Below are 24,321 nucleotides of genomic sequence, written 5' to 3' on the forward strand. Positions count from 1 at the left end.
AGTACACCTGCTCAATATTACCACAGTAACTGCATCTTTTGTATCAAATCAAGCGGGTACAATAAACAAAAAAGTCAGAAGACATGCAAATCCTATCTGTGCAAGACCTAGTGGTCATGATACTTTGTCAAATCAACTCGACTCACTTTACCAAATTAAACACTCTTTTAAATAGTGTGCAAGTACATGTAAAATCATTAAAGTATTAAACATCAGTCAGTGGTTTGTTCTACAATTCACAGATAGGATCAAGGATTGCAAGAAAAACAAATTAGTTCATGAAAAGATCAGTTTCACAGATAGGGTTTATAACGGAGAAGTGGGAGCCGACATTTGTTGTGAACTTAAGTTCCTGAACTGGCATTCAAAGGTTTGCTCAAACATGAGCTGAAGATTTTCATCAGAATTTAGATTTTGGATTTATTTTCTCAAACTTTTTAAGCATAAAACAGATGTTCAATAAGCCTGACAATTTTAAAAGTCTGTAAAATTAAAGCAAATTAAAATAAGAATCAGAACTCTCAGATTATTGTTAATTCCTGTATATAGGTCAGATCCAACTGCAGAGACTCCGACCTACTGTCTCAATAGACACTGTTAGGATTAATCAATAGAATCAACTACTGTCTCAACAGACACTGTTAGGATTAATCAATAGAATCAACTGTCTCAATAGACTCTTAGGATTAATCAAAAGAATCAACAAGACAGACCACAATCTGCCAATGTATTATGCAATGGCAGATTGGGGTCATGTTTGCAGTTGGATGTGACCTATAAGCAAGTAAATATGTTATCTCTACTTCCTTGCCAAGTTTCAATGACATAGATTTACTCAGAGTTTACTGCTCTGAGACTAAGCTTAAGTTTGCACTTTCAAATGTTTAAAGATTCTGGGACATGCATATGTGCATAGCAAACAAGGAACAGACAATTTTAGAGCTTTTATTTTGTCATAAAATATACATTTACTTTCAATTCTCTCACTTTTTGACAAATATGCAACATAATATTCACATTTCCATTTATTAACTTAAATATTAGAATCTGAAATACACATTTATCAAAATTGTAATTCAATAATTACACGATTCATAATTAATGGACAGAATTGACATTACAATAGGTACATTATTAATGCACATACTTTCTACAACAGCACAAAATTATTAAAAAAAGTTCAATTCCATGAATTAATGTCCCTCAATTTTTTTTTTTGTTAAAGTAGGGCAGTGCAATGGGATAGGTGACAATTATTAATGAATTAAGGTACTTTTTGTCAGGAAGGGTACTACTGATGATGCAGAACACTGACAATGGAACCCACGTGAGGTCTTATCAAGCTGCATTTAAAATCTGGTTGAATCCAACAAAAAATTTAACTGAGTTACTGTGCACAAATGAAAGTGAATGGGTCTGATAACAAAAGGGGCTTACTGATGCAAAATGCTGCTGATCAAATTCAGGAAAGATTCTATCACTATCAAGCTATCCATCAAATTTGATAGAAATACAATCTTTGCAAAATGAATGGTTCTTTGAAAATGAATGTGGACTGGTCTGTCAATCATGGGCTGTAACTCCACTAATGATGATGCACACTGCTGCCAATAAAATATTGTTAAAATCCATGATATAGGCAGCTGCTGTGAAGAAATGAAATTGGGTGGATCTGGTTATCAAGGGCTAATAACTCCACTAAACATTCCAAACACAAACTAAGCTAAGATTTCATGAAAATCAAGCTACATACCAAATTTGGTTGAAATACATTCATAATTAAGAGGCTGACTGAAAACAAGAGTGGATCTGACAAGCAGGGATTATAACTCATTTAAATGCTGATGAATAACACTGTCAACTAAATTTAGCTATGATTTCATCAATATCAAGGTGCATATAAAATTTGGTCCAAATCGAATAATTACAAGAGTTAAATTGTGGACATTAGACAAGGTGGGTACAACAATCAGGGACTATACCTCCACTAAATGATGACAAAGACGTATTTCATACAGCCCTCAAATATTGGGGTGGGGTGGGGTGAGAATTTTTCAAGGAGTTTCAAGAAATTCAAACATTTTTTATGGTGTTATTTACATACAAAACTTAATTTTCTCCATGTTACTTTATCAATGCATAAAGAAATGACAACTGTAGAAAAAGAAAAAAAAATCACATAAATAATAACCACAACAACAAAGAAAAGAATTAAAATACATTTTTTTAAAAATTGGATTTAAAAATTAAAAATGACTAATTTGTTTTGTATTCCTTCTGAAAAATAATTGCAGTTTGAGGCAAAATCCATGCCAAGGACTAAAAACGAAAAAACCCAATCTTTTCAAAATCTAAAGCGTTTTAAGGCAACCTATCATTCAAGGATTTTTTAAATCCAGTGACATGATAGTCATTGTGTGGTAACCAAATCTGATTGATTTTCAATGATAAGCGAGTCCTTGCACGAAAAACAAATCTGACTGAAATCCAGTGACAATGGAGTCATCGTGTGGAAACTGAATCTGACTGAAATCCAGTGATAAGGTAGTCATTGTGTGGAAACACAAGTGTGATGGACTGATAGAAAGATGGATGGATGCAAAGTGGATGAACGGGATGAATTTCTGTCCCCCCCACTCATTTTTCTAGGACAATTAGTCAAACAAACAATTTGAAATTGGTCCACTCCTTTAAAAAAAAAACACAAACTTTTAATTAAATGGGTCAATGACAAATTCATTATGAATGATAATTGGGATAATGTGAATGTGTCCATTTTTCAAGGTTCAAAGTGCAAAATATTTTTTAAGATTTCTGACATCAATCAACATACATGTTTGTATTTAAAACAAAGATAAACATGAATAATTATAAGCAGACTAAATTTATGTGATGTACAAAATGACACAGATGTTCTCCATATCCTGGTATTAAATAAGATAAAATAATGGCTCCATTTCTAACATCACTAAAAAGAGTACTTTCGTTTGGGAATTTCTACAATATTGTGAACGAGTTTAGTTCAGACCTCCAAACTACCAGTGCTAACATTCCAAGATGGGGAACTGAAAAAATGGATAAGTTATGACTTTATATCAAGGTACATTAATGTGATGGTAATTATCCCCGACAGACTAGACTGGCTTTTGTTAATCAACTACTGCATAATGGAGATTCCAATGGACAGCTAACCAGTCTGATTGCCAGGTAGGTATGAATCGCTGCATAATCCAGAAGCCAAGCAAGACCTTGCCAAACTAAACACAAAAAATAGTTTATATATAACAGACACAGATTAGCTCTGTAACTTCAAAAAATTTTCATCCAATTTTTACATCATATTTATCAGCCAAAACAATGTCAGTTTTCAAGAAATGAGTAAGTAGCACATTAGCTATTTTTATGAGGGGTCAACAGAGTTTTGGCCAACTTGTGAGTAAGTGCAATTCAGCAGAATATAAATAGAGCAGTATCATGTCACACACGACACAGTATACCACCAATATATAGTCAGAAAATGACACGATTAAAGACAGATTGATATTGATTGTAATTTTATCTTTTCTTTTGACATTAACACATTGAAACTCAGTTGCAACTCCTATAAAGCATTAACTAATGCATGCAGGTAATTTCCACATATGCAATCCTAAAACACAAATGCTTTTCCCCCAATGCTTTCCACATTTTACACTACTCTTTCACATTCTGATATTACATGTACTACAAATTCATATATTACATGGGGTACAATGACTGATTTCACTCATACATAAGAACCAGCTTGCATTATATGCCATTTTATTCATATTGCACTATGACTTATGCAAAAAACTAAATTGTTTCTAAGAAGAAAAAACCCCAACCCAATAAGTTTCTAGAGATTCGTGACTACCAGTACATCAGAATTAAAAATATGAGTTTGTTGTGTTCTAAAGCTCAGACAGCATCAAACTGTATTTCTAGTTCATGAATAAATCTAACATACTCATTAAGTCCTAACATCCAGAATATATAAACAACAAAGGCTATTTTTTTAAAAGAGCAGCAATAAGGTATGTTACATCAACAGGGATAATGCTACAAATGAATGTTTTTCATTAGAAACCTTTCATCTAGTAAGTGTTTATGCAGATAATACATGCAGTGCATGAACTACTTTGGATACAGTGTGCAGACCACCAGTAAATGCAAATGTGAAGGCTTACCTGTTTTTATTTTGGCCAATGTTGACAGTTGGCTCATAAAATGATTTTAAAAATAACATGATTAAAGAACAAAGTTATTGAATTTGATCGTGTTTTCATCCTGTATTTATAGTATATATAGGAACTTATTGATTTGCATTATGAAAATTTACATTCACATTTTAATATCTCAATAAGTGACAAAAGGTTGGGGGAAAAAAGAAAGAAATAGTCACCAATGTTTCGAAAAAAGCAAGAAATAATTACCAATGTTATTTACAAGACATACCCTGACTTACTCGAGTACCTCCATTACACAATATGAAGATTAACTACTATATGACTTCATAATGGGTAAGACTGGAAGCAATGGGGGTCGGGGTTTCGGAACTGTTACAGCTAAATACCTATTTACCTGCATGTAACATGCACCTGACTGTAAACTATAAAGACCCAAGTCTGGGCAGAGTTCAGTATGGCATACGTTGGATAGTGTTAGGCTAGTGCTTGGATAACAATCCTCCTTAGTGAGCTCTGTGTGTTGCTTGGTTGCAAAGGTTAACAGTTGAGCAACACCAGTAAATCTGGCTTCAAGCTCATTAGAGCTTTCCAACAAGTAAACTGATGCAAGGATAACCTAACCTAGATATGCAGATAATTTAGCCTGAACAGTATTTAGATCTATTTACATGACAATTTGGACTCAATATACATTTTTCTGAAGGTCAGTAATGTTTATTTATTAATCTGTAACAAGCAGAGTTTAAGGAATCAGACAAATTCACCATGCCAACTCGATGAAAACATTTGTCCATCATGTTGAAAATTTCTACAAGAGGTCTGGCTCAGGCTGTTCAGTAACGCAAAACTGTCTTCTGTCCTAACAGTGAATAATACTATCATTACTAAACAGTGAATAATACTATCGTTACTAAACACAGTCGTACTGTTTCATAATGTACTAGCTGATGAGAATCTGCACCACTTGCTTGAAATCATATGAAAAACAGTGTAGACACTTGTCAGCCGATTCACTGTACAAAGGCAGATCTGGGTATTTACTATTTATGGTTGGGTGCATGTTATAAACAAGCAAACACAAAACTACCGATTTACCAGAATGATTATATTTACTAAAATCTAACTGCATAATGTAACAATGTTTAATTTTAAATCCTCATTACCATCAAAGATCCAATTTCTGACAACTGAAACAAAGGTGAGATAAAATAAATATATACTGCATTTCTCTCTATGTCACTACTTAACAATATCCCAATAAAATACAAACAATTCTAAAATCTAACAATAAAACCATACTGATGCATCTAGATTTACTTCTAAATGATTTCTATATGCACTTGTTCTATTTCATGTACATGAAAAGTGCCAAAATGAGGCTTTTATTGAATTCTTTTATTTTTCATGACATTTGTATTTTGCAGCAAATCAAATTAACTTGAGTGGCATAAACAGATTTTACTCATTTCCTAAAATCTCAATCAACAGCTTGGTTTGTATTTATCTGATGAAGCCAACTAGCAATATGATATTTGAACACAATGATAATGATTCTCATAATAGTAATGGAAGCATTCAAGATTTACATGTTATTTTAATCTACTGATAAAATATTTACTTCAATATTGCACTTTTTTCTTATCAGAAAGTCTTTCCTACTAAATATGAAATGGCTAACATCCTCTGAATATATTTAATCAGTGTAATAAATTTGTGAAATTGTTCCCGACATTCTACCAAATGGATGAAATTAAATCTAAAAAGTCTCACCAGGAAATGTATACATCCAAATGGCTCTTTAGAACCAAGACCGTTACCATGGCAGATAGTGAATATACAGTGTGACCCAGCTATAGCATGCTCCATTATAACATGAATTTAGATGTAACACAGTTGTGGTGTGGCTCCTGAAATTTTATATACATGTATTTTTCTTGTACACCCCAAATAATTCTTTCTTAACAGTATGAAAAAAGTGTAAAAAGTTTATCATTTTGGGGAAGAGATTGTGAATGAATAATACAAGATGATCATGGCATGGTTCCTGGAATTTTATATGTATTTTTCTCATACACAAAAAAATAGTTTTTTCTTCTTAAAAGTACGAAAAATAACATGCAAAAAGTTTATTCTGAGATTGCGTACGGCTTCGGCAATGTCTCAAACTGCGATTTGTTTTCCTTATTGGCAGCAAAATATACCATCAGGCAAATTTTTATTATTGGTGACACAGTCTGCCGTTTAAACCTGTATATACAACCATTAATTTGGAGTGGAGAAATTCAGAGGCACCATGAAAGGAAGCCACAAACTCGAAATAAAAGGCACTGAAATGCATCTATTGTTACATAAACAAATTCTTTGTCCATATTGACAAACCATCTTAACAGTGCACTGTTATATCATAATCTGCTTATGCTGACATCTAGCAGGAGTACTGTATGTTGTAAAATAACTGCTTTTTTTGTTGTTGACATTTCTGGTAGCGGAGATCAACCGGATGGGGCATTATCTCATAATCTATCTTTCATCGGATTTTCGGCCACTTGCTAGTAATTAATATATTTACACAGACTGACATTTGTATGTGGATGGTTAAGTAAAATTCCTCTTCTTTACACTCAGAATTAAATCCTTCAAAACACTCACATTTTCTGTAGTAATCAGACCAAAACAAACGGGTCTCTATCATCCGTTAACCCTTTGTTACATTTCTGACGCATGTGTGGAAGACAGCAACACTCCACTACCACAAATGAAAAAAAAAAAAACCACCTTACTTGTTGGTCTATTCAATAGGCACAGAGGAACATTGACTACAATCGACCAAACGATGGCCAATTCCTTTTTACAAAATGTACCAGATAAAAAAATTTGCTGAAATATCAAAGAAAACATCACCTTTGAAGTACTGGTTGTGATGAAAACATACTAAGCAAACAGGAAAAAAACCCAGTCTCAATCATGCAAGACAATTATTTGATGTTGATGCCACAATAAGAAATGGGCATTTTTTTGGTTCTCCAAAGCTGGCCTTTAGCAGTAACTTCAATAACACATGCACCCTTCATCAAAGAAAGCCAACTACGATCTTCAGTAAAAACAAAGAACCTTCTTCAAAGGAAGTCAGTACAAAACTTAAAAAAAGCAATGGAATCTAATGGATTTTTTCATTTTCCATTGTGACTGGAACATGTTTACTGTGCTGTGAAAGTTTCCTTTTTGCAGGGAAAAAGTTTATGCTTATGAACGCTACCAACAGCAGCATACAACATAAACTTTTACCAACTTGGGACTTACTGAAAAGTAAATGTGCTTCATCATTCGTTACATGATTGTGCAACGTTTTTCCTCTGAATTCATACCTATATAACCTGCAACAAAATTATTATTTTAAATGTGTGTGTGTGTGCATATTTTCAATGGAATTACATGTATTGTGAATTCAATGTATGAGATTCACAGGTGAGTACACGGTGTTGATAATCTGTTCATGCTATACATAAGACATGTATATATAAACAGTATACATATATATGTACCAATCTGTGGTTCTCTGAATAAAGTAAAATATTATATATGCCTTCTGTTTTCACTACAGGTGTATTTCTCATTTAATATGCGTTGATTTAAGATGGTAAATGTGCCAATGAAGTACGTATTTTACCACCTGCATTTATTACCTACATCCCCAACCCCACCCTGCAAATTTTTTGGGGCATGCACCATTTTCTTCAGCTAACTGACCTGGTTGCTTATAACACTGGTTTGGTCTATAACACTGTCAGGTTCTATGGCTACCAACTACAGTGTTATAGCAGGGTCACACTGTACCTGTCAGCCTTCCTGAGTGTGCTTGGAGGGGGGAGGGCTTGAGACTCAAAAAGTCTGTTTTGAGGTCCCTTGAGATAGGTCAGTATGCACAACCTCCAAGAAGCGATACTGTACAGTTCAGAACAAGTCATCTTTTCATACAAGTCATTAGAAAATTACTGAAAATTCAAATCTGAAATTAATAAAATACATTTTCTCTGAAGCACTGATACACTTTCAAGCAAAATAGCTGGCAGATTTAGTATTGTCAAACACCACCGCCACACATCTATGTGCACACACTCAAATAATCACATCTATACAGACATGAACCTAAATATGCCAAGTTTCTGTTCATATTAAATCCATAAGACAGTTAAATACAGCCTTAACATCTTTACTAGATGAAGCCTCTATCAAACTTCCCAGTGGGACAATCAATTCTGTGAAATGACCCAAGGTATTAGCTTTCCATGAGCATTAAGCACAGCTGTTTGTTGTTTATAAAGGTTATCGGCATGTATTGTGTCATGAAAGTCCCTTCTCTCTCTCTCTCTCTCTTTGTTTTTACTATGATTACTAAAATAGTATTTTTTGTGACACTTGTAACACAACAATGTACAAGTCATATTTTTCAAATGACACATGTTCTAGCAGGTATGCAAGAGACATATGATTTTATGGAATAAATTACTCATCTGAATAATAATTATTGGGACAAAACTTTTTCAAAGTGTCTGACACTCCAACTGCAAAAAAGATTAAACAAAATTCACGATAAGACCATTTCTTCCTTTAACTGCTAGGTGAAGAAATTATCACTGATATTCTTCATCAAGAACAAAATTTCAAATCAGTTACTTGGTAGACATCCTGGATGTCAGATTGGCACATTTAGGACCAACAAGACATCGAGAATTCTTTCCAATATCAGGCTGCCACATTCTCCATTTAGTACCAACAAAACATCATAAAAAATCGTATGGTGCAAGCACAATGCTGATATGATAAAACTTTCTCGAAAAGTAGTGATATGATTTTCAAGATGGTCATTGTAGCAGCCATATTATTGTTACTTACAACCAACTAGACATCATGAGAAGTTTTTCAGTAAAAACACATCTTCATACAAACATTTATTCAGGAGAAGTAGAGATAAGATTTTCAAGATGGCCAGAGTGGTATGGAACATCAGACTGGCATCATTTAAGACCAACTAGACATTAAAGAAATCTTCTGGACAAACCCCATGGCAACATTACTTTTCATTCAGATATAGTGATATGATTTCCAAGACAGCTACCATGGTGGCCCTTTTAGCCAAATGATTGGCACAACTTTCATTTAGGAGCAACTAGATATCATAGTCAAAAACCAATGTTGATGTGAACATGCATTCAGGAGGAGTAGCCATAGCAAGATTTTAGAGATGGCCACTGAAGTGGCCAGATTGATTTCTGGGTAGTATCATTTTCATTTCAGACCAACCAGACCATCAGATAAATGCTTGTGTAAAGTTTCATGGCAATCGTCTGGTCAGTTTAAGAGAATAGTTATAACCAAGTTTTTCTAATAGATGGATGGACGATGGACAAAAGCCCATCCCATAATAGATGGATGGATGATGGACAAAAGCCCATCCCATAATAGATGGATGGACGATGGACAAAAGCCCGTCCCATAAGCTCTTCTAACAAACAGACCCCACTTCATTAATACCCGATTTCTTAAAGGTTTATCAGACTGTACATTTTGCAACTAATTTGTGATGAAAAAATATACAGTACATTAAGCAAAAATTTTTAACAAATAGGTAAACACCATGCAAATAGCAAAAAATTTAAATGTCTTCACCTCTTTAAGACCTATCATTATTTTAAAATTAATATGCTAATTGAGGCAAAATGTATTATACAATGTAGTATACATAAAGAGAGGTACATTTGATATTACACACAGGTTGAAATCGTATCACAGTTTTGTGACTTGTACAATGAAAGGACATAATAACCTGAACGATGAAAATTCTATAACTTTTTGTTCAAGTCAAGTTCAAGACATCAATGTTTTGGGGTTATTTGGTCATACAACAGGTGTGACATACAAGTATGAAACCTTGTTATAATGCATACATTGACAAGGTAATTCAATTAAACACATTGTAGGTGAATTGATCTAACCCTTAAGTATCATCCAGTGGCAACAAACAACAATAATTCGGTTTGTTATACAAAAATGGGTGACAATTTTACAAGTATCAGTGTGTGCGGTCAAAGACAGCAGTCATATAGCTATCATTCAATCATAGATTAGATTTTTATGTTGCTTCAGTTAATGTGACTTTGATCTCATCTAATACATTGGAAAGAAGGCTGGAATCTGTGCTTTTTCCATCAATACTAAGAACCTGGTCAACCTGAAGAAAAAACCAGATATAAAACAATTATTCGTATTAAAGTATAAAAGACATTTCAATAAGCATTCACAAGATGTTCAACAGCATAGTTAAAATACTCCTAAAATCAAAATTTTTCTTATATCCACCAATCCCTTATACATGAATAATGGACAAGATTGGTAAGCAGATTCTCAGACTTGTACCTTTAGTGTTTGTGTTTGATAATCAATACCAATGAGCAGCTGCAAGTACCCTTGAGCAGGGTAATTTGATCAGTTCAGCTTTTTAAAGCTGCCTAATGTGGCAAAAATAATTTATAACAGTTAACTTTACTCTCTGAAAATATAAAGCCATATTATTATTTATCATTATTTGTAACTTTTTTCTTATCTGACTTACTATAACCATGACCTCTTATCTTTAGACCCAGATCAAGGGGTTTTTTTATCACTTTATTTAGAAGCCATCCCAGAAATATGGTCAAGGAACTTACTCTAGAACAAATGCTATTCAACAAAACCCATTTTCTCTGAGTCACAATGACAGTGACCTTTTGACCCCCAAATCAATCGGTAACTTCGATATTTCCGGTGGAAGCCCTCCAGGAATACTGATCAAGGTACATGGTCTGGAACTTAAGTTATTATGCAGAAACCACTTTTCTTCTTTCAGTGAATGACCTTGACCTTTCACCACATAATCTGTACTTCTTTCCTACCGAACATGTAAATCATCCACAAACATGTTTAAAAGCACATAGCTGATAAATGAACATTGTGAGCAGAAACCATATTTCTTCTTTCATGGTGACTCTGACCTTTCACCTTTTGACCACCAAATCAATATCTTTACTATTTACCACTGTGAATGCCATTGATATAATTACCTTGACCCAACCTTTTGAAGCCCAAAATCTATAGGGTTCTTCCTTATTTCAAGACAGCAAAAAAAGCTGATAATTGTTGATGGTGGAGACACCCCACCTTGAGTAATATCACAGAAAACATTTTGTCAAGACTTTATCCAATTTAGCTCTCCATGAAGGGATGTAATATATTTATATAATTAGAAAGATCAATACCTGATGATATAGATATACAAAAGACGAAAGGTCAAAAGGCCAAAGGTCTTTTAGTAATTTCAGTTTATTGTACATTCTTTTAAAATAGCTAGTACCCCTTTTAAACATGGTCATTGAGCAAAATTCTTCAAATATGCATAAAAATATCTTGCAAATGTATGTGGTTTACAGAAAACATTTAGTAAACATCATCATTTTTTGCTAGTTTTGTACAATATTCACATGTATACTTTAATTCTAAACTTTCTCAATCTTCTGATTTGTGACAATTTGTAAAAATGATTGTATTAATAAAACCAACATCTATATGAAACATTCTTGTACAACAAACATGGTTTATATGAATCGACTGTATACAGAAAACTGAAGAACATGAAATATCACATGCATCATGGTAATTAGATTGTCTGTTGTGTGCAGAAGTTTCCAGAGAACTTAAAACTCTCAACCCATGGGTCTTCAACCAATTTCTCACACTCGGGCCAACATTTGTACATGGAAATTTGTGTATTATCCCTGCAACAGCAAGTTTTTTTAAGCAAATGTTTTTCTGAGATACTTACACAATCAAAATGTTAGTAAAGAAACTCTACAACGGATCAAATCCAGCAATTGCAAAAAAAGATGAAATTTCAGCTTTACAAATCTATACAACATATGGAAAAAGGGGAACAACTCCTATCCATTACATTCCCTGACACCATTTGAGGGCTACAGTTGTCTACCAGGATTCAGCTTGCGCACTACATCAATAAGGATGCCTGGATTTGTGGTGAGGGGTGGGAGGGTATAACTGTAATGTCATTTAAGTGAATATTTACTTCTCTGTTGAATATTTCCCGAATCGCATTAACATCATGAGAATGCGTAATAAGTGGTAATTTTGAGCATCCTACCCTGATTAGCACCACCAATGGTCGTATAGGCTGTGACCCCTGTAAGAGGTAAAACGACTCAGTGACTTTCCTTACTAGGTAAAGATTCTGTGCAAATGCAGCAAAAGTGCTGTTCTATGCCAATGGCATGCTTGTGCTGACTTGAATAGGTCTGGGATGGTCTGGGATGACACAACCAGACCTACCAGATTCAATTCTCGTCTCTGTAAAGCTAGATCATGCAGATAAAATTCAGAAGTTGGCCTGGAAGCCAACAGCTTCTACTGTATCCCTGGATTGCAACAATCCATTCAAATGCTAAACTTGTCAAGACAGAGTGGATTTCATGAGCCAAGATGATCATGATGCATAACTGATCTCTTGAGATCTCAGTGTATGCTAGCCATAATACCCATTTAAACCATGATGCAAGGGCTGGAGTGGTTATATCCTCCTCTAGCTTCAAGGGAAGAGGCATTTTCAGGCCCCACAGCCCCTCTCCATCTACGTCAAGTAGTGTCTGAGGACATGGACAAAAGAAAACGTAAGCACACTACATTTCCACTACAGAGTCAGTCAATGAAATGTCCATCCTAAAGTTCTGAAATAGCACAGAATGTCTGAACTTTGCTGTCATATAAAGTATAATTGAAAATGAAGAATCTCCAACATCACATCCAGTGTATACTTCTTTGAAAGTATAATAAGGAATTGTGAGTCAACATACAGCTGGAACAAGCTATGATACACCGGCATCAATATTAGTGTCTATTTTGCTCAAATTCATAAATTTAACAAAATGGCATGAATAAAAATCTGCTGGCACATTATATGATGATAGTCTGACAATATAAGACATCGACCCTAACACGTATGATTTTGGGGTTGGAGGAAAGAGCTGATGTCTTACTGTCATAGCATAGGAATCAATGCCATGTAGGTCTGTTCCAAAATCATCATCAGGAAAACTGGAATGAAAATTCTCAAAAATATTTAACACAGTTAGCAGCCCATACTAACTGCTTTATCTGTACTATATTTAATTTGATGCCTTTTGTCTTACTGAGTAAATTCTGGCACAATCTAATGGTTGCATTTTTCAAAACTGTGTTGACTGTCATTTCAGTTCTTTTACAAGCAATGATACCTAAGGAATGCTAAAGTTGGTTCAACTTGGGGTACAACTTTAATCACATCTGCATGACGTGATCAGACATATTGTTAATGACAATGGTGTTTAATCACATTTGCATGACGTGATCAGACATATTATTGTTAATGACAATGGTGTTTAATCACATTTGCATGACGTGATTACTGTTAATGACAATGGTGTTAGTGGTGGGTCAAACAAATCTGACATTCCTTGGGCTTCTATTGTTCTTCAAGTCAAACAAATCTGGCATTCCTTGAACTTCTATTGTTCTTCAAGTCAAACAAATCTGGCATTCCTTGGACTTCAATTGTTCTTCAAGTCAAACAAATCTGGCATTCCTTGAACTTCAAGCAACTAAAATGGTGATCCACAAAAGCAACACTGTACAGAACAGATAATGTCTATAATTCTTAAAATATAGCATACAATTTAAGAACATTTAATTCCAAACCTTTTTTTTTAATATGCTCCGACAAATTAAAAACTTGCAATGATTTTCATACTCGCACATCATAGATGCAGCTGTTGAAATACATACACCTAGAACAATAAATAAATAATACACACCTGCTTGACTAGAAGACATATGTGATGTCCCTGAATGGATCGACTATATAAGGAGGCACTATGATCAACTCTCTCTACAACTGAAATGAAGAAAAATAGCACAATATACAATCTGTCTAATAATCAAATGATCAATGGCTAGATCCAAATGATTAAAAATAAAATCCATATTGCTCAGATGTACTTGACAATATTATCAAAAGAAATGAATATAACAATTTATTTCATATACCAAATACAGAAACTTGCCCCAGATTTAACAGTTATTGTGCAAAGTAATCCATCTACAACAACAAACACATAACACAAGTTAATATCAACAAAACACATGTAACAAAAGTCAAGATATATAACACCAATAATATCAAGAACACACACATAACACAAGTTAATATTGTAAATCACAACATATTAGCATATTTTAACAAAGTTAGTGCAGGAAGTGTATGTGTGTGATTTGGATTTTTAATGTAGCTTTAACAACTTTTCAGTCATACCACTATGATGTCTGCAGCATGGCAGTTTACAGTGATGTCTAAGGCATCATGCTGCAGACATGTAGCATCATGTCCCACTAAGTCACATATTATCCTGACACCAGGCCAAACAGTCCAAACACTATCTTCTTAATGCTGAGTGCCAAGCAAGACAGCTGCTAGCACTATTGTTATAACTCTTTGGTATGACTTGGCCATGGTTCAAAGTGGGCACATGGATCAATGAATGGCATTTTTTTTAAAAATCTGATTTTTATAATTTATCCAAATTTGTTTAAAAATTATCTCTTACTCTTTGCAGCAATTCATGTCACCAGTTTGATTATCTCCTTATGATGTGAAAAGCAATCATTATAGGCTAATTCATTTGCATGGGAAAATATGAACACGTTTTTCTGCAAAATAGTGCACTCTGCAAACACAAGTTCATATTTCCCCATACAAATGCAGTAACTTTCTATTATATGTTCATATAATAGTGCACTCTGCAAACATGAGTTCATATTTTCCCATACAAATGCAGTAACCTTTCTATATATGTTCATATTGTTTATCTACCTATTACAAGACATTACATGAAAGAATGTAATTGAATTTATGCTTTATTCCAGAATAATTTCACAACTGTAGATACATCAATACACAATAAAAGTATTCAAGCTGCATAAATTAACTAAATTTATTGCCATTTTTATTCCAGCTAAAGAAAACATGTTTATGTTCTATCACTTTCATCTCGCTGCCGGAGGAAAACCCCATCTATGACCTGTATCATACAGTGTGTCTTCTATCACAAGCCTAACACTGTATCAAAATAGTTACATGGGGAAAATTGAAAAGCAGCTGTTGTATGAAACTCCATTTACACTGTGGAAATAATACTTTTTCATTGTTTTGAATTATTGGCCAAGAGGTTCTTAGTTTCCTACCATTACCTTCAGTTGCAATTTTTCTCTAAACTAGTATTAATTTTCTCCTAAATAAGTGTTTCAATGATCAGAACAGTATTTTCAATTACTATCACGTTTTGTTGTTGACATTGCAAATACCATGTTCATTTGCTTGCTTCTTTGAAACTTTTGTTTCTGATTCAGTGAACATCACTATCTTTATCAGCTATACTTCAAATGGATGAAACAGCTGCTTTTCTTAATTCACAAACAAATTTAATCAACCAAAACCTAAAGCATATACTACATGAGTGTACATGGTTTGTTTACAAACTTGTTCCTAAAAAGCTATAATACTGTAGAATCATTTATTTTTGTTGGGCTCAATTTTCATGGTTTTGTAATAAAAAATAGGCATTTTCGTTGGTATCTAAATTCGTGGTTCTGTCTGTCAAAGTTTGCATATTAGTAGGTTTCATAGTTTAACCTCTACAAATACCCAAAATAAAGAATACAAAAGAATAAAACAATGCTGATGCAAACGGCAGTCACTTTAATGTTTAAAACAATACTACCACCTGTATGAGCACAAATCAAAGACCTGGCAAGTTCAATACTTACACCATGTTTTCGACCAAGTGAATAACATCATTCGAAGCCAACGCAGACAACAACACTAAAATAATACTTCCATCTCGATAAGCACAAACAAAACAACTGTCAAGATTAATCAAGTTCACCATGTTTTCTTTTCGTTTGAGTGCTCAGCATCAAAGGAAGCTGACACAGCCAACAACACTAAGCCAATCGGTTATTAAAGTACATATGACTGATCTCTTACTTAAACCACTGTCCATCAAGTTGCACCATCAGTACTTTCTGACAATCATGGCATTAACATAGTGGCTTAAGAGTGGTAATATTCAGACACCCCTCGGTTCCTGGACTTCCTAACCCATCAGAAGCTGCAAACAAGGCGCAGGCGCTTGCTTACCAGGCAGCTTATGTTTGTGCCTGCCTCTTGTACAAACCAACTTCAACCACTAGACTTGATAGTAAATAAAGAGTACAATGAAGAATTAAAGTCACACTTCCACGAGTGGTATGCTAAACTAATCATGGATGCCATTATGGAAAAAGATGTTACTGGTCATGATCAGTTCACATTATTAGTAAACCTTGCAACCTCATTAATCAAGCCAATTCATGCTGAATGGATAATTACAGCTCATGCGACAATGAGTGAAAGATCAGACCTATTTATCAGTGGTTTTGAGAAAGCTGGACTTGTTTAAATCAGCAATTCGGGGATTATTTACCTGAGAAGCATTTGTGAGTAACATGAAACTCGATTGACACGATGTTGATACATTGGCTTTGTCCATAATCCAGTGAAGTGTGAGCTTTAATACTCGGCTGTAATTAGTGTATATACATAGTGTTTCATTAATAATAGTGCTTCAAGAAATAGTTATAGTGTTTTACAGGATTGTTGTTCTTTTGGATTAAAAATGCTTTCAGAAGGATTTAAACATTTCAACAACAGTTGTACTCAAATTAAGTATTAATTTTCATATATGGTTATTCTGTATTATTTTTTCTAACATTTTCAGTATTACTATTGTTGATGTTCTCTATTTTCTCTCTATCCTTACATACTTCACATATCGATTTAAGGCAGTGAGCGTAAATTTACAGCTATCAGATACCTTATTGAATGTGTGCATTGAAACAATATGATTTATAATTCTTGTTTCAAAAGGCTAAAATAAAAAATAAAACAAACACATTAAAAGCTAGTATTTAATTACCAGATTACAGTATTTACCTTATTTATCGAATACTAGTAGCTATGTTAATCTCTAGGAATGAAACAATAAAACAGGGGGTGGGGTCATCATCCTATGTGGCTCATTTTTCATTGGGATTTAAATTCGTGGTTCAGGGTTACAACGAAAACCAAGAAAATTGGTCCCAGATGAAAACTGATGAAACTACAGTATCTTTAGGAACATGTGTCATGCACATGTGCAATATGAATGTGTTCAGTTCCATTAAATACTGCACCATTCTGATAATGTTAAGTTAACGAAGACAAAAATTTGCATATAATAGAGGTTACTGCATTTGTATGGGAAAATATGTACAAGATTTTCTGAGTAATACTGCGTGACCTTGGAAGTGCAGTATTAGCTTTAAAAAAATGAATTTATATTTTCGCATACAAATGCAGTAATCTTTTCATAATATACTCATTCTGTTTATTTACTTATGACTTAATAATAAAAAGAATATACTAAAGAATCAAGTAACTGAATGTATGTTGTATTCCAAAATAAATACACAACCATATATTTATCAATACAAAGCAACATTAATGCACACAGCACCACCTAGCAAACTTTGAACTCCCTTGCGTGCTGGACATTAGTTTTTTAAACATCTCATTTTGGTCTACTTAAAATTAAATTTAGAGTTATATTGTGAATGAATGCGCATTGAAACAACTTTTCCAGTTCATCTGGAATGGATGGATTTTGTTATTTGGTCTATCCAACTCAATTCTGATGGACTGGATTTATCAGCCAAGTCAATTCAGTATGGTGCACATGTGATTTGAGCAGCAGAGGAACCCACGCTGAACCTACGGTTTCTGTTCTGTTAATGATTGTTTGGAATCATAATGTGGGGATTTTATGAAATTTCACATTTCACTTTGGGTGCAGTAAAGAGAATGATTTTAGTTGGAAATGTTGAAATCACAGTACAATTTTACGGTGTGAATAAGTTCTGGAAATAATGACATGGGTCATTTCATTCGGATTTGTAGAACTAAGAAAGTACATTTTGAGGAAATTCAAGATGCAGAAATGTAAGTATAATTACTGCCATTGTTTTCACCAGCTAAAGAAGACATGCTTATGCCCTGTCACTTGCATGCTTGCTGTTGGAGGGACCCCAGCTATGACCTGTATGGCTTCTGTTGCCAGCCAAACATTGTATAAGAATAGTTAAACAGGGAAAATTGCAAAGCAGCTGTTGTGTTACAGTCCATTTATCCAGTGGAAATAAAACTTTTTTGTCATCTTCGGTCTGATGCTCTTCGATTCCTACCAAAATCATTAGTTGCATTTCTTTCTCAAATATAGTATTTTGACTGACTTGTAAAATGGTCTGATGAATATGCAGTAGCCCTTATGCTTTTCTGTTATTTTTATAGACCCTGGTCAGTTTGAAACACTCCATTTTGTGAAACACTAATATTCTCCTAAATAACTTTTATTTTTATAGACTCTGGTCAGTCTGAAACATTCAATTTTGTGAAACACTACTCATATTCTCCTAAATAACTGTTACAATTATCAAAATGATATTTTCAATTATTATGTCTCTCATATTTGCTGTTGACATTCTGAATCTCACATTCATTCTTTTGTTTGTTTGAAAGTTTCCTTTGTCACTCAGTGAACTCGTCCACATCATCAACATTATCATCTCTACTTTCAAATGGATGAAAGAGCTTATTTAGTTCATTCACAAACAAGTCATAAAAAATACAGCTAAAGTGTCTACTACATGAGTGTACATGGCTTGATTACAAAGTAGTTCCTAATACACAACACTATTTTTTGACACACGACGTGAAGTATGAAGCCATGCAGTATGGAAACATACTGCAGATTCTGACAATGTAAACTGAGAAACCAAAATGAGCATATAATAATATGCCATTTTAGTTTTACTCACACAGCACAGCATGTCAGCACATATGATATTTGTTTTGACAGCATAAAACCATTCCACCTCTATCTGGTTGTGGTATGGTAATTGGGGTTTGACAACCACTGACCACATTATGAACCAAACCACAATATATGGAAAACCATGTTAAGTAACAAAAACATTATATATTGTGACTAGTTTTATGTACTGCATCAAGCATGAATGACGTAAATTTGTTTAATAACAATGTTTTAAAAAGGAAATTAAGATATAACACTAAGTTTTTAATTTCATTTTGTTTTCTTTCTACCCATCCTGTAATACAATAGTATGATTCTAGTAATGGGATCCATAATGGTACCACCTCATATCAAGAACTGCATAATAAACAGCTTTGTTATAATCAATGGGAGCTGTGTTTTTAAAACTTCATGTGTGAAGATTAGTAATTTCCAATTTATGATGCTAGCACATTGCAATTTAATACTGTTTCAGTCAGTTCCTGAAAAATAATCTACTTTAAAACATTGTCCAGAACTGCATTATAAACAGGTGTGTTATAATCAGGGCAAGCTATGCTTTTAAAAATCCATAGATTTGTAGATTGGCAATTTAGGATGATAGCAAATCATGACTGAATGTAGTTTCTATTAGTTCATGATAAATAATCAACTTTACAATAATTAATATGTTACAAAAGAATAAAATGTTAAACTTTTAATGTCACAGTACTGAGTTTGTGAAATGTGAAAATAAGAAATATGATCCAGTGACAAATGTTTGAAACTAATCATTTCTAACCTGCACTAGAAGTACATATCTTCACCTGAAGGTTGTAATTTTCCTAAATATTGTGATGGTATAATATTATTTTAAAATGAAACTGTAGAAGAACTCATAAATGTCAACACTTATAATTACCTTGAGGATAATGCTATATTATGTACATGCAATGGGTCAAAATATTGAACTGCTTAAAAAAGAAATTACAAACCATCTTAAATAACAATACAAAAAGATCAAGCTATCATGATTTATATGATAGGTTTTAATTATCAGCAAAACGATCTGAATTCATCTGCATATGATAAACTGAAAGTTACCTTTAAAATGATTATAAAAACATATCCTAAGTAGATTTGTTGAAAATTCTGGCTGGAGAGGTGTACACTTAGCAGTTCCTTTTTCAGACAGTTCCCCACTGCTCAGCAGAGAGGCAAAGTCAGGACTAAAAATATAAGTTGGAACAAATTAAGAACAATCGTAAAATAGGTACATTTTAAACCTTTAACAGAGCAATGCAAAAATGTCCATATTCATGTCAGTGGACATTATTAATTACTGTCCATATTCATGTCACATTATTAATTACTGTCCATATTCATGTCACTGGACATTATTAATTACTGTCCATATTCATGTCACTGGACATTATTAATTAGTCCAAATTCATGTCACTGGACATTATTAATTACTGTCCAAATTCATGTCACTGGACATTATTAATTACTGTCCATATTCATGTCACTGGACATTATTAATTACTGTCCAAGCTCATGTCACTGGACATTATTAATTACTGTCCAAATTCATGCCACTGGACATTATTAATTACTGTCCATATTCATGTCACTGGACATTATTAAGTAACCAATGGGGTGAGGCAGGGGGGTATTCTTTCCCCTTTATTATTTAATATATACATAGACAAATTAAATCGTAAGCTTGGTCAGTGTTGCGTGGGGTTACGTCTGCCACCAAATGCATTGTTTCTTAACAATTTTTGCTTTACTGATGATATGTCATTGATAAGTCCTTCTATCACAGGTTTAAGGAAATTATTAAAGATATGTGAACAATACGCGTTTGAGAATGATATCATCTATAATACAAAAAAATCAGTATGCATGGTCTTCCAACCAACTTCTTTCAAATTACCATCTCCTCCCCCTGTACATCTTTACGGCAATGCTCTTACATATGTCAACAGTTATACCTATTTGGGTCATATTTTGAAATCCAATCGGTCGGATAATGAAGATATGATGAGACATTACCGATTTTTGTGTACTCGAACAAACATGCTTCTATGTAAATTTAAGAATTGTTCACTGAATATCAAAATTAGATTATTCAAATCTTATTGCTGCACTATGTATTGTGCTCCTCTGTGGACAAACTTTAGTGAATGTATGAAAAGAAAACTAGTTATTGGTTATAATAATAGTCTTCGTTTTCTAATAGGTCTTCCTAGGTGGAACAGTGCCTCCAGCATGTTTGTAAATCATAATGTATATTCAGTTTTGATGAAGTAATGAGAAAGTATGTTTTCTCAATAATAACAAGATTATCTAATAGTAAGAACTGTATATTGAAATCTCTTTGGAACTATGACATTCATTTAAATTCTCACATTATTAGTAGATGGAACAAATTACTCTTTAAATGTGCCATTTAATTTCCTTCTTAACACTGCATGGCACAATTATTTGTTTAAATGTATCTGTATACTTGTATGTATGATATATATGTTCTTTGATGTTTACAATGTTTTTATTTTATAATTATATTTTAACTTAGAGGTATGGACTTTGTAGTCTGAAATAAAGAATTCTTATTCTTATTCTTATAATTACTGTCCAAATTCATGTCACTAGATATTATTAATTACTGTCCAAATTCATGTCACTAGATATTATTAATTACTGTCCAAATTCATGTCACTAGATATTATTAATTACTGTCCAAATTCATGTCACTAGATATTATTAATTACTGTCCAAATTCATGTCACTAGATATTATTAATTACTGTCCAAATTCATGTCACTAGATATTATTAATTACTGTCAAAATTCATGTCATTGGACATTATTAATTACTGTCCAAATTCATGTCACTAGATATTATTAATTACTGTCCAAATTCATGTCACTAGATATTATTAATTACTGTCCAAATTCATGTCACTAGATATTATTAATTACTGTCAAAATTCATGTCATTGGACATTATTAATTACTGTCCAAATTCATGTCACTAGATATTATTAATTACTGTCCAAATTCATGTCACTAGATATTATTAATTACTGTCCAAATTCATATCACTGGACATTATTAATTACTGTCAAAATTCATGTCATTGGACATTATTAATTACTGTTTTGCAAAGGCAAGCTTAAAATGTAGTTTATGGGTGGGTAAATTTAATTATGTAATACTTACCTGCTACTACTGCATTGCTACCCTTTTCCTGAAATAGAGAGTCTCCCAGCCCAACCAAATGTCAGAACCTTTTTAGACCTTGACCTTTATAGACCTTGAGAGTATTAGATCAGTTGCTCCACAGCACTTATAGGCTGACAGAGAACATGATCCAACCAAATGTCAGAACCTTTATAGATCTTGACCTTTATAGACCTTGAGAGTATTAGATCAGTTGCTCCACGGCACTTAATGGCTGACAAAGAACATTCTTTTTCCTCAAAAGGAAGAAAAGAAAAGCTGCAATTGCAGTTAATGGGGCACAGATATAATCAAAGCATTTCCAACAGCAATAATTACAAATGACTCTTCACTTGAGATAGCAGTGATCGGTAAGGATGAGCGCTTTAGACCACTTGACCACCCGGGCCCACTGAATTTTATTTAATCAGCAAAAGTGTATACAGTTTCTTTGTACATTTTCAAACCAGAATCATGTTATGAAGTTGCATTTGGAAACAAGTAGTAACAAGTGAGGAAAACTGACTCAGAAAATTTGTAATGCCAAATATACCTGCGTGTGAACTGCACAGACCCAGTTCTGCCGTCCCAAACTGTTCTAGCTGATTTGCGTCAATGCAATTTGTTTGAACTTTAAAGTAGAATAAACAGGATAGGCCATGATCTGCCAGCACATTATGTGATGGAAATCTTGCAATTTAACTCAACTAATAATTGAGAACATATGGTTGAAAAGATACTCAGTCATTTTGACAACATCTAACCAATTCATTAAACAAGAAATCACTGTAATTATTCTAACAAGAATGATCTGATTATATGTAATATCATTGTGAAATATGAGTGTCCTTTTTTTTTTCTGGTGGCAACAACCCAGCATTGTCAACAAAAGTTTCAGTCAGATACTGGGGAGATACATCAACAAACCAACTCAAGTGATATGCCACATTCCATGAAAATGGTTTTCCTAATTGTGGCTCCTATCATCAAAAGCCATGTATATAAAAACTGAAATAAATTACCATTGAATATATGGTGAAAAGGGGAGGGAAACTAAGTTTGAAAACTCACCCATTACATGCTGTAGCTATGATATAAGTGCTACATGGAAAATTAATTCGGAAATCCAGTTTCTCATGTGTGGAACCATCATCTGTCTGAAGTAAAAGAAAAGAGACATCTTAAAACAATTCCTTAGGAAACAAAGAAACTCTGTTCCAATTGTTATGATAAGATAAAAACAACACATGCAAATATTTTATTCTAATTTGAACTAAAAGCGATCGACATTCAAAACATTAAGTTCCTTTATTATCTTTCTGACACAGTTTCATCAACCCTGCCACTTGAAAAGTACTGACCCTGTTATCAACAGCAATGTGATATTTTTTAAGTCTTCTTCAAGTAAGCTTAAGTGTGTTATGAAAGAGCAGTTTTAGCTGACTTGCTTTTTGGTACAACTTATTTTAATTTATTGAAACCAACCCACTTGTACTGATGTAATTTGCCTGTAAAACAGTAATTAAGATCACTGAAAGTTCAAAATTTACCTTCACAATGTAGGTCAAGGTACCCTTCAGCTTGGATGGTTGACTAATACTTTGAAAAGAGAAAGCAAACTGTCCTTCATTCATGATGTTTGGTGGTAAAATAAAGGGAACTTTGACTGCTTCATGAGAAGATAAACCAATCTGGAAAAAGAAGTACAAAAAAAGGTCAGGTGATATAATTCTACAATCAAATAATATTAATAATCACAAAACTAAAAAGAAATTGGCAGGAATTGTGTCTTGCCTGTTGCCCATGCTGGTTACAGGGAAATGTTTTCACTATTAAACGATCTTGACTCAAGGGGGCTGGAGTTCTAAGTAAGATAGGTATCCATTA

General features: G+C 33.4%; 1 protein-coding gene across 3 annotated transcripts in view; it reads right to left on the minus strand.

The window, feature by feature from the left end:
- Positions 1–929: 929 nt before the first annotated feature.
- LOC149806300 (AP-3 complex subunit delta-1-like) overlaps positions 930–24,321 on the minus strand; it is a 113,247-nt gene continuing 89,855 nt past the window's right edge. For all 3 annotated transcript variants that reach the window (XM_089951330.1, XM_089951325.1, XM_089951317.1), the window contains exons 30-34: positions 23,985–24,125; positions 23,506–23,591; positions 20,312–20,436; positions 14,099–14,178; positions 930–10,437 (exon numbers count right to left, since the gene is read on the minus strand). In XM_089951330.1, coding sequence (XP_089807456.1) covers positions 10,339–10,437; positions 14,099–14,178; positions 20,312–20,436; positions 23,506–23,591; positions 23,985–24,125 — 531 coding nt within the window. In that variant the 3' untranslated portion in view covers positions 930–10,338. The remainder of the gene's footprint in view (positions 10,438–14,098; positions 14,179–20,311; positions 20,437–23,505; positions 23,592–23,984; positions 24,126–24,321) is intronic.

This window comes from Sinohyriopsis cumingii, chromosome 1 (assembly GCF_028554795.1).
Source record: "Sinohyriopsis cumingii isolate HCF-2022 chromosome 1, ASM2855479v2, whole genome shotgun sequence".
In the NCBI taxonomy this organism is placed as follows: Eukaryota; Metazoa; Mollusca; class Bivalvia; order Unionida; family Unionidae; genus Sinohyriopsis; species Sinohyriopsis cumingii.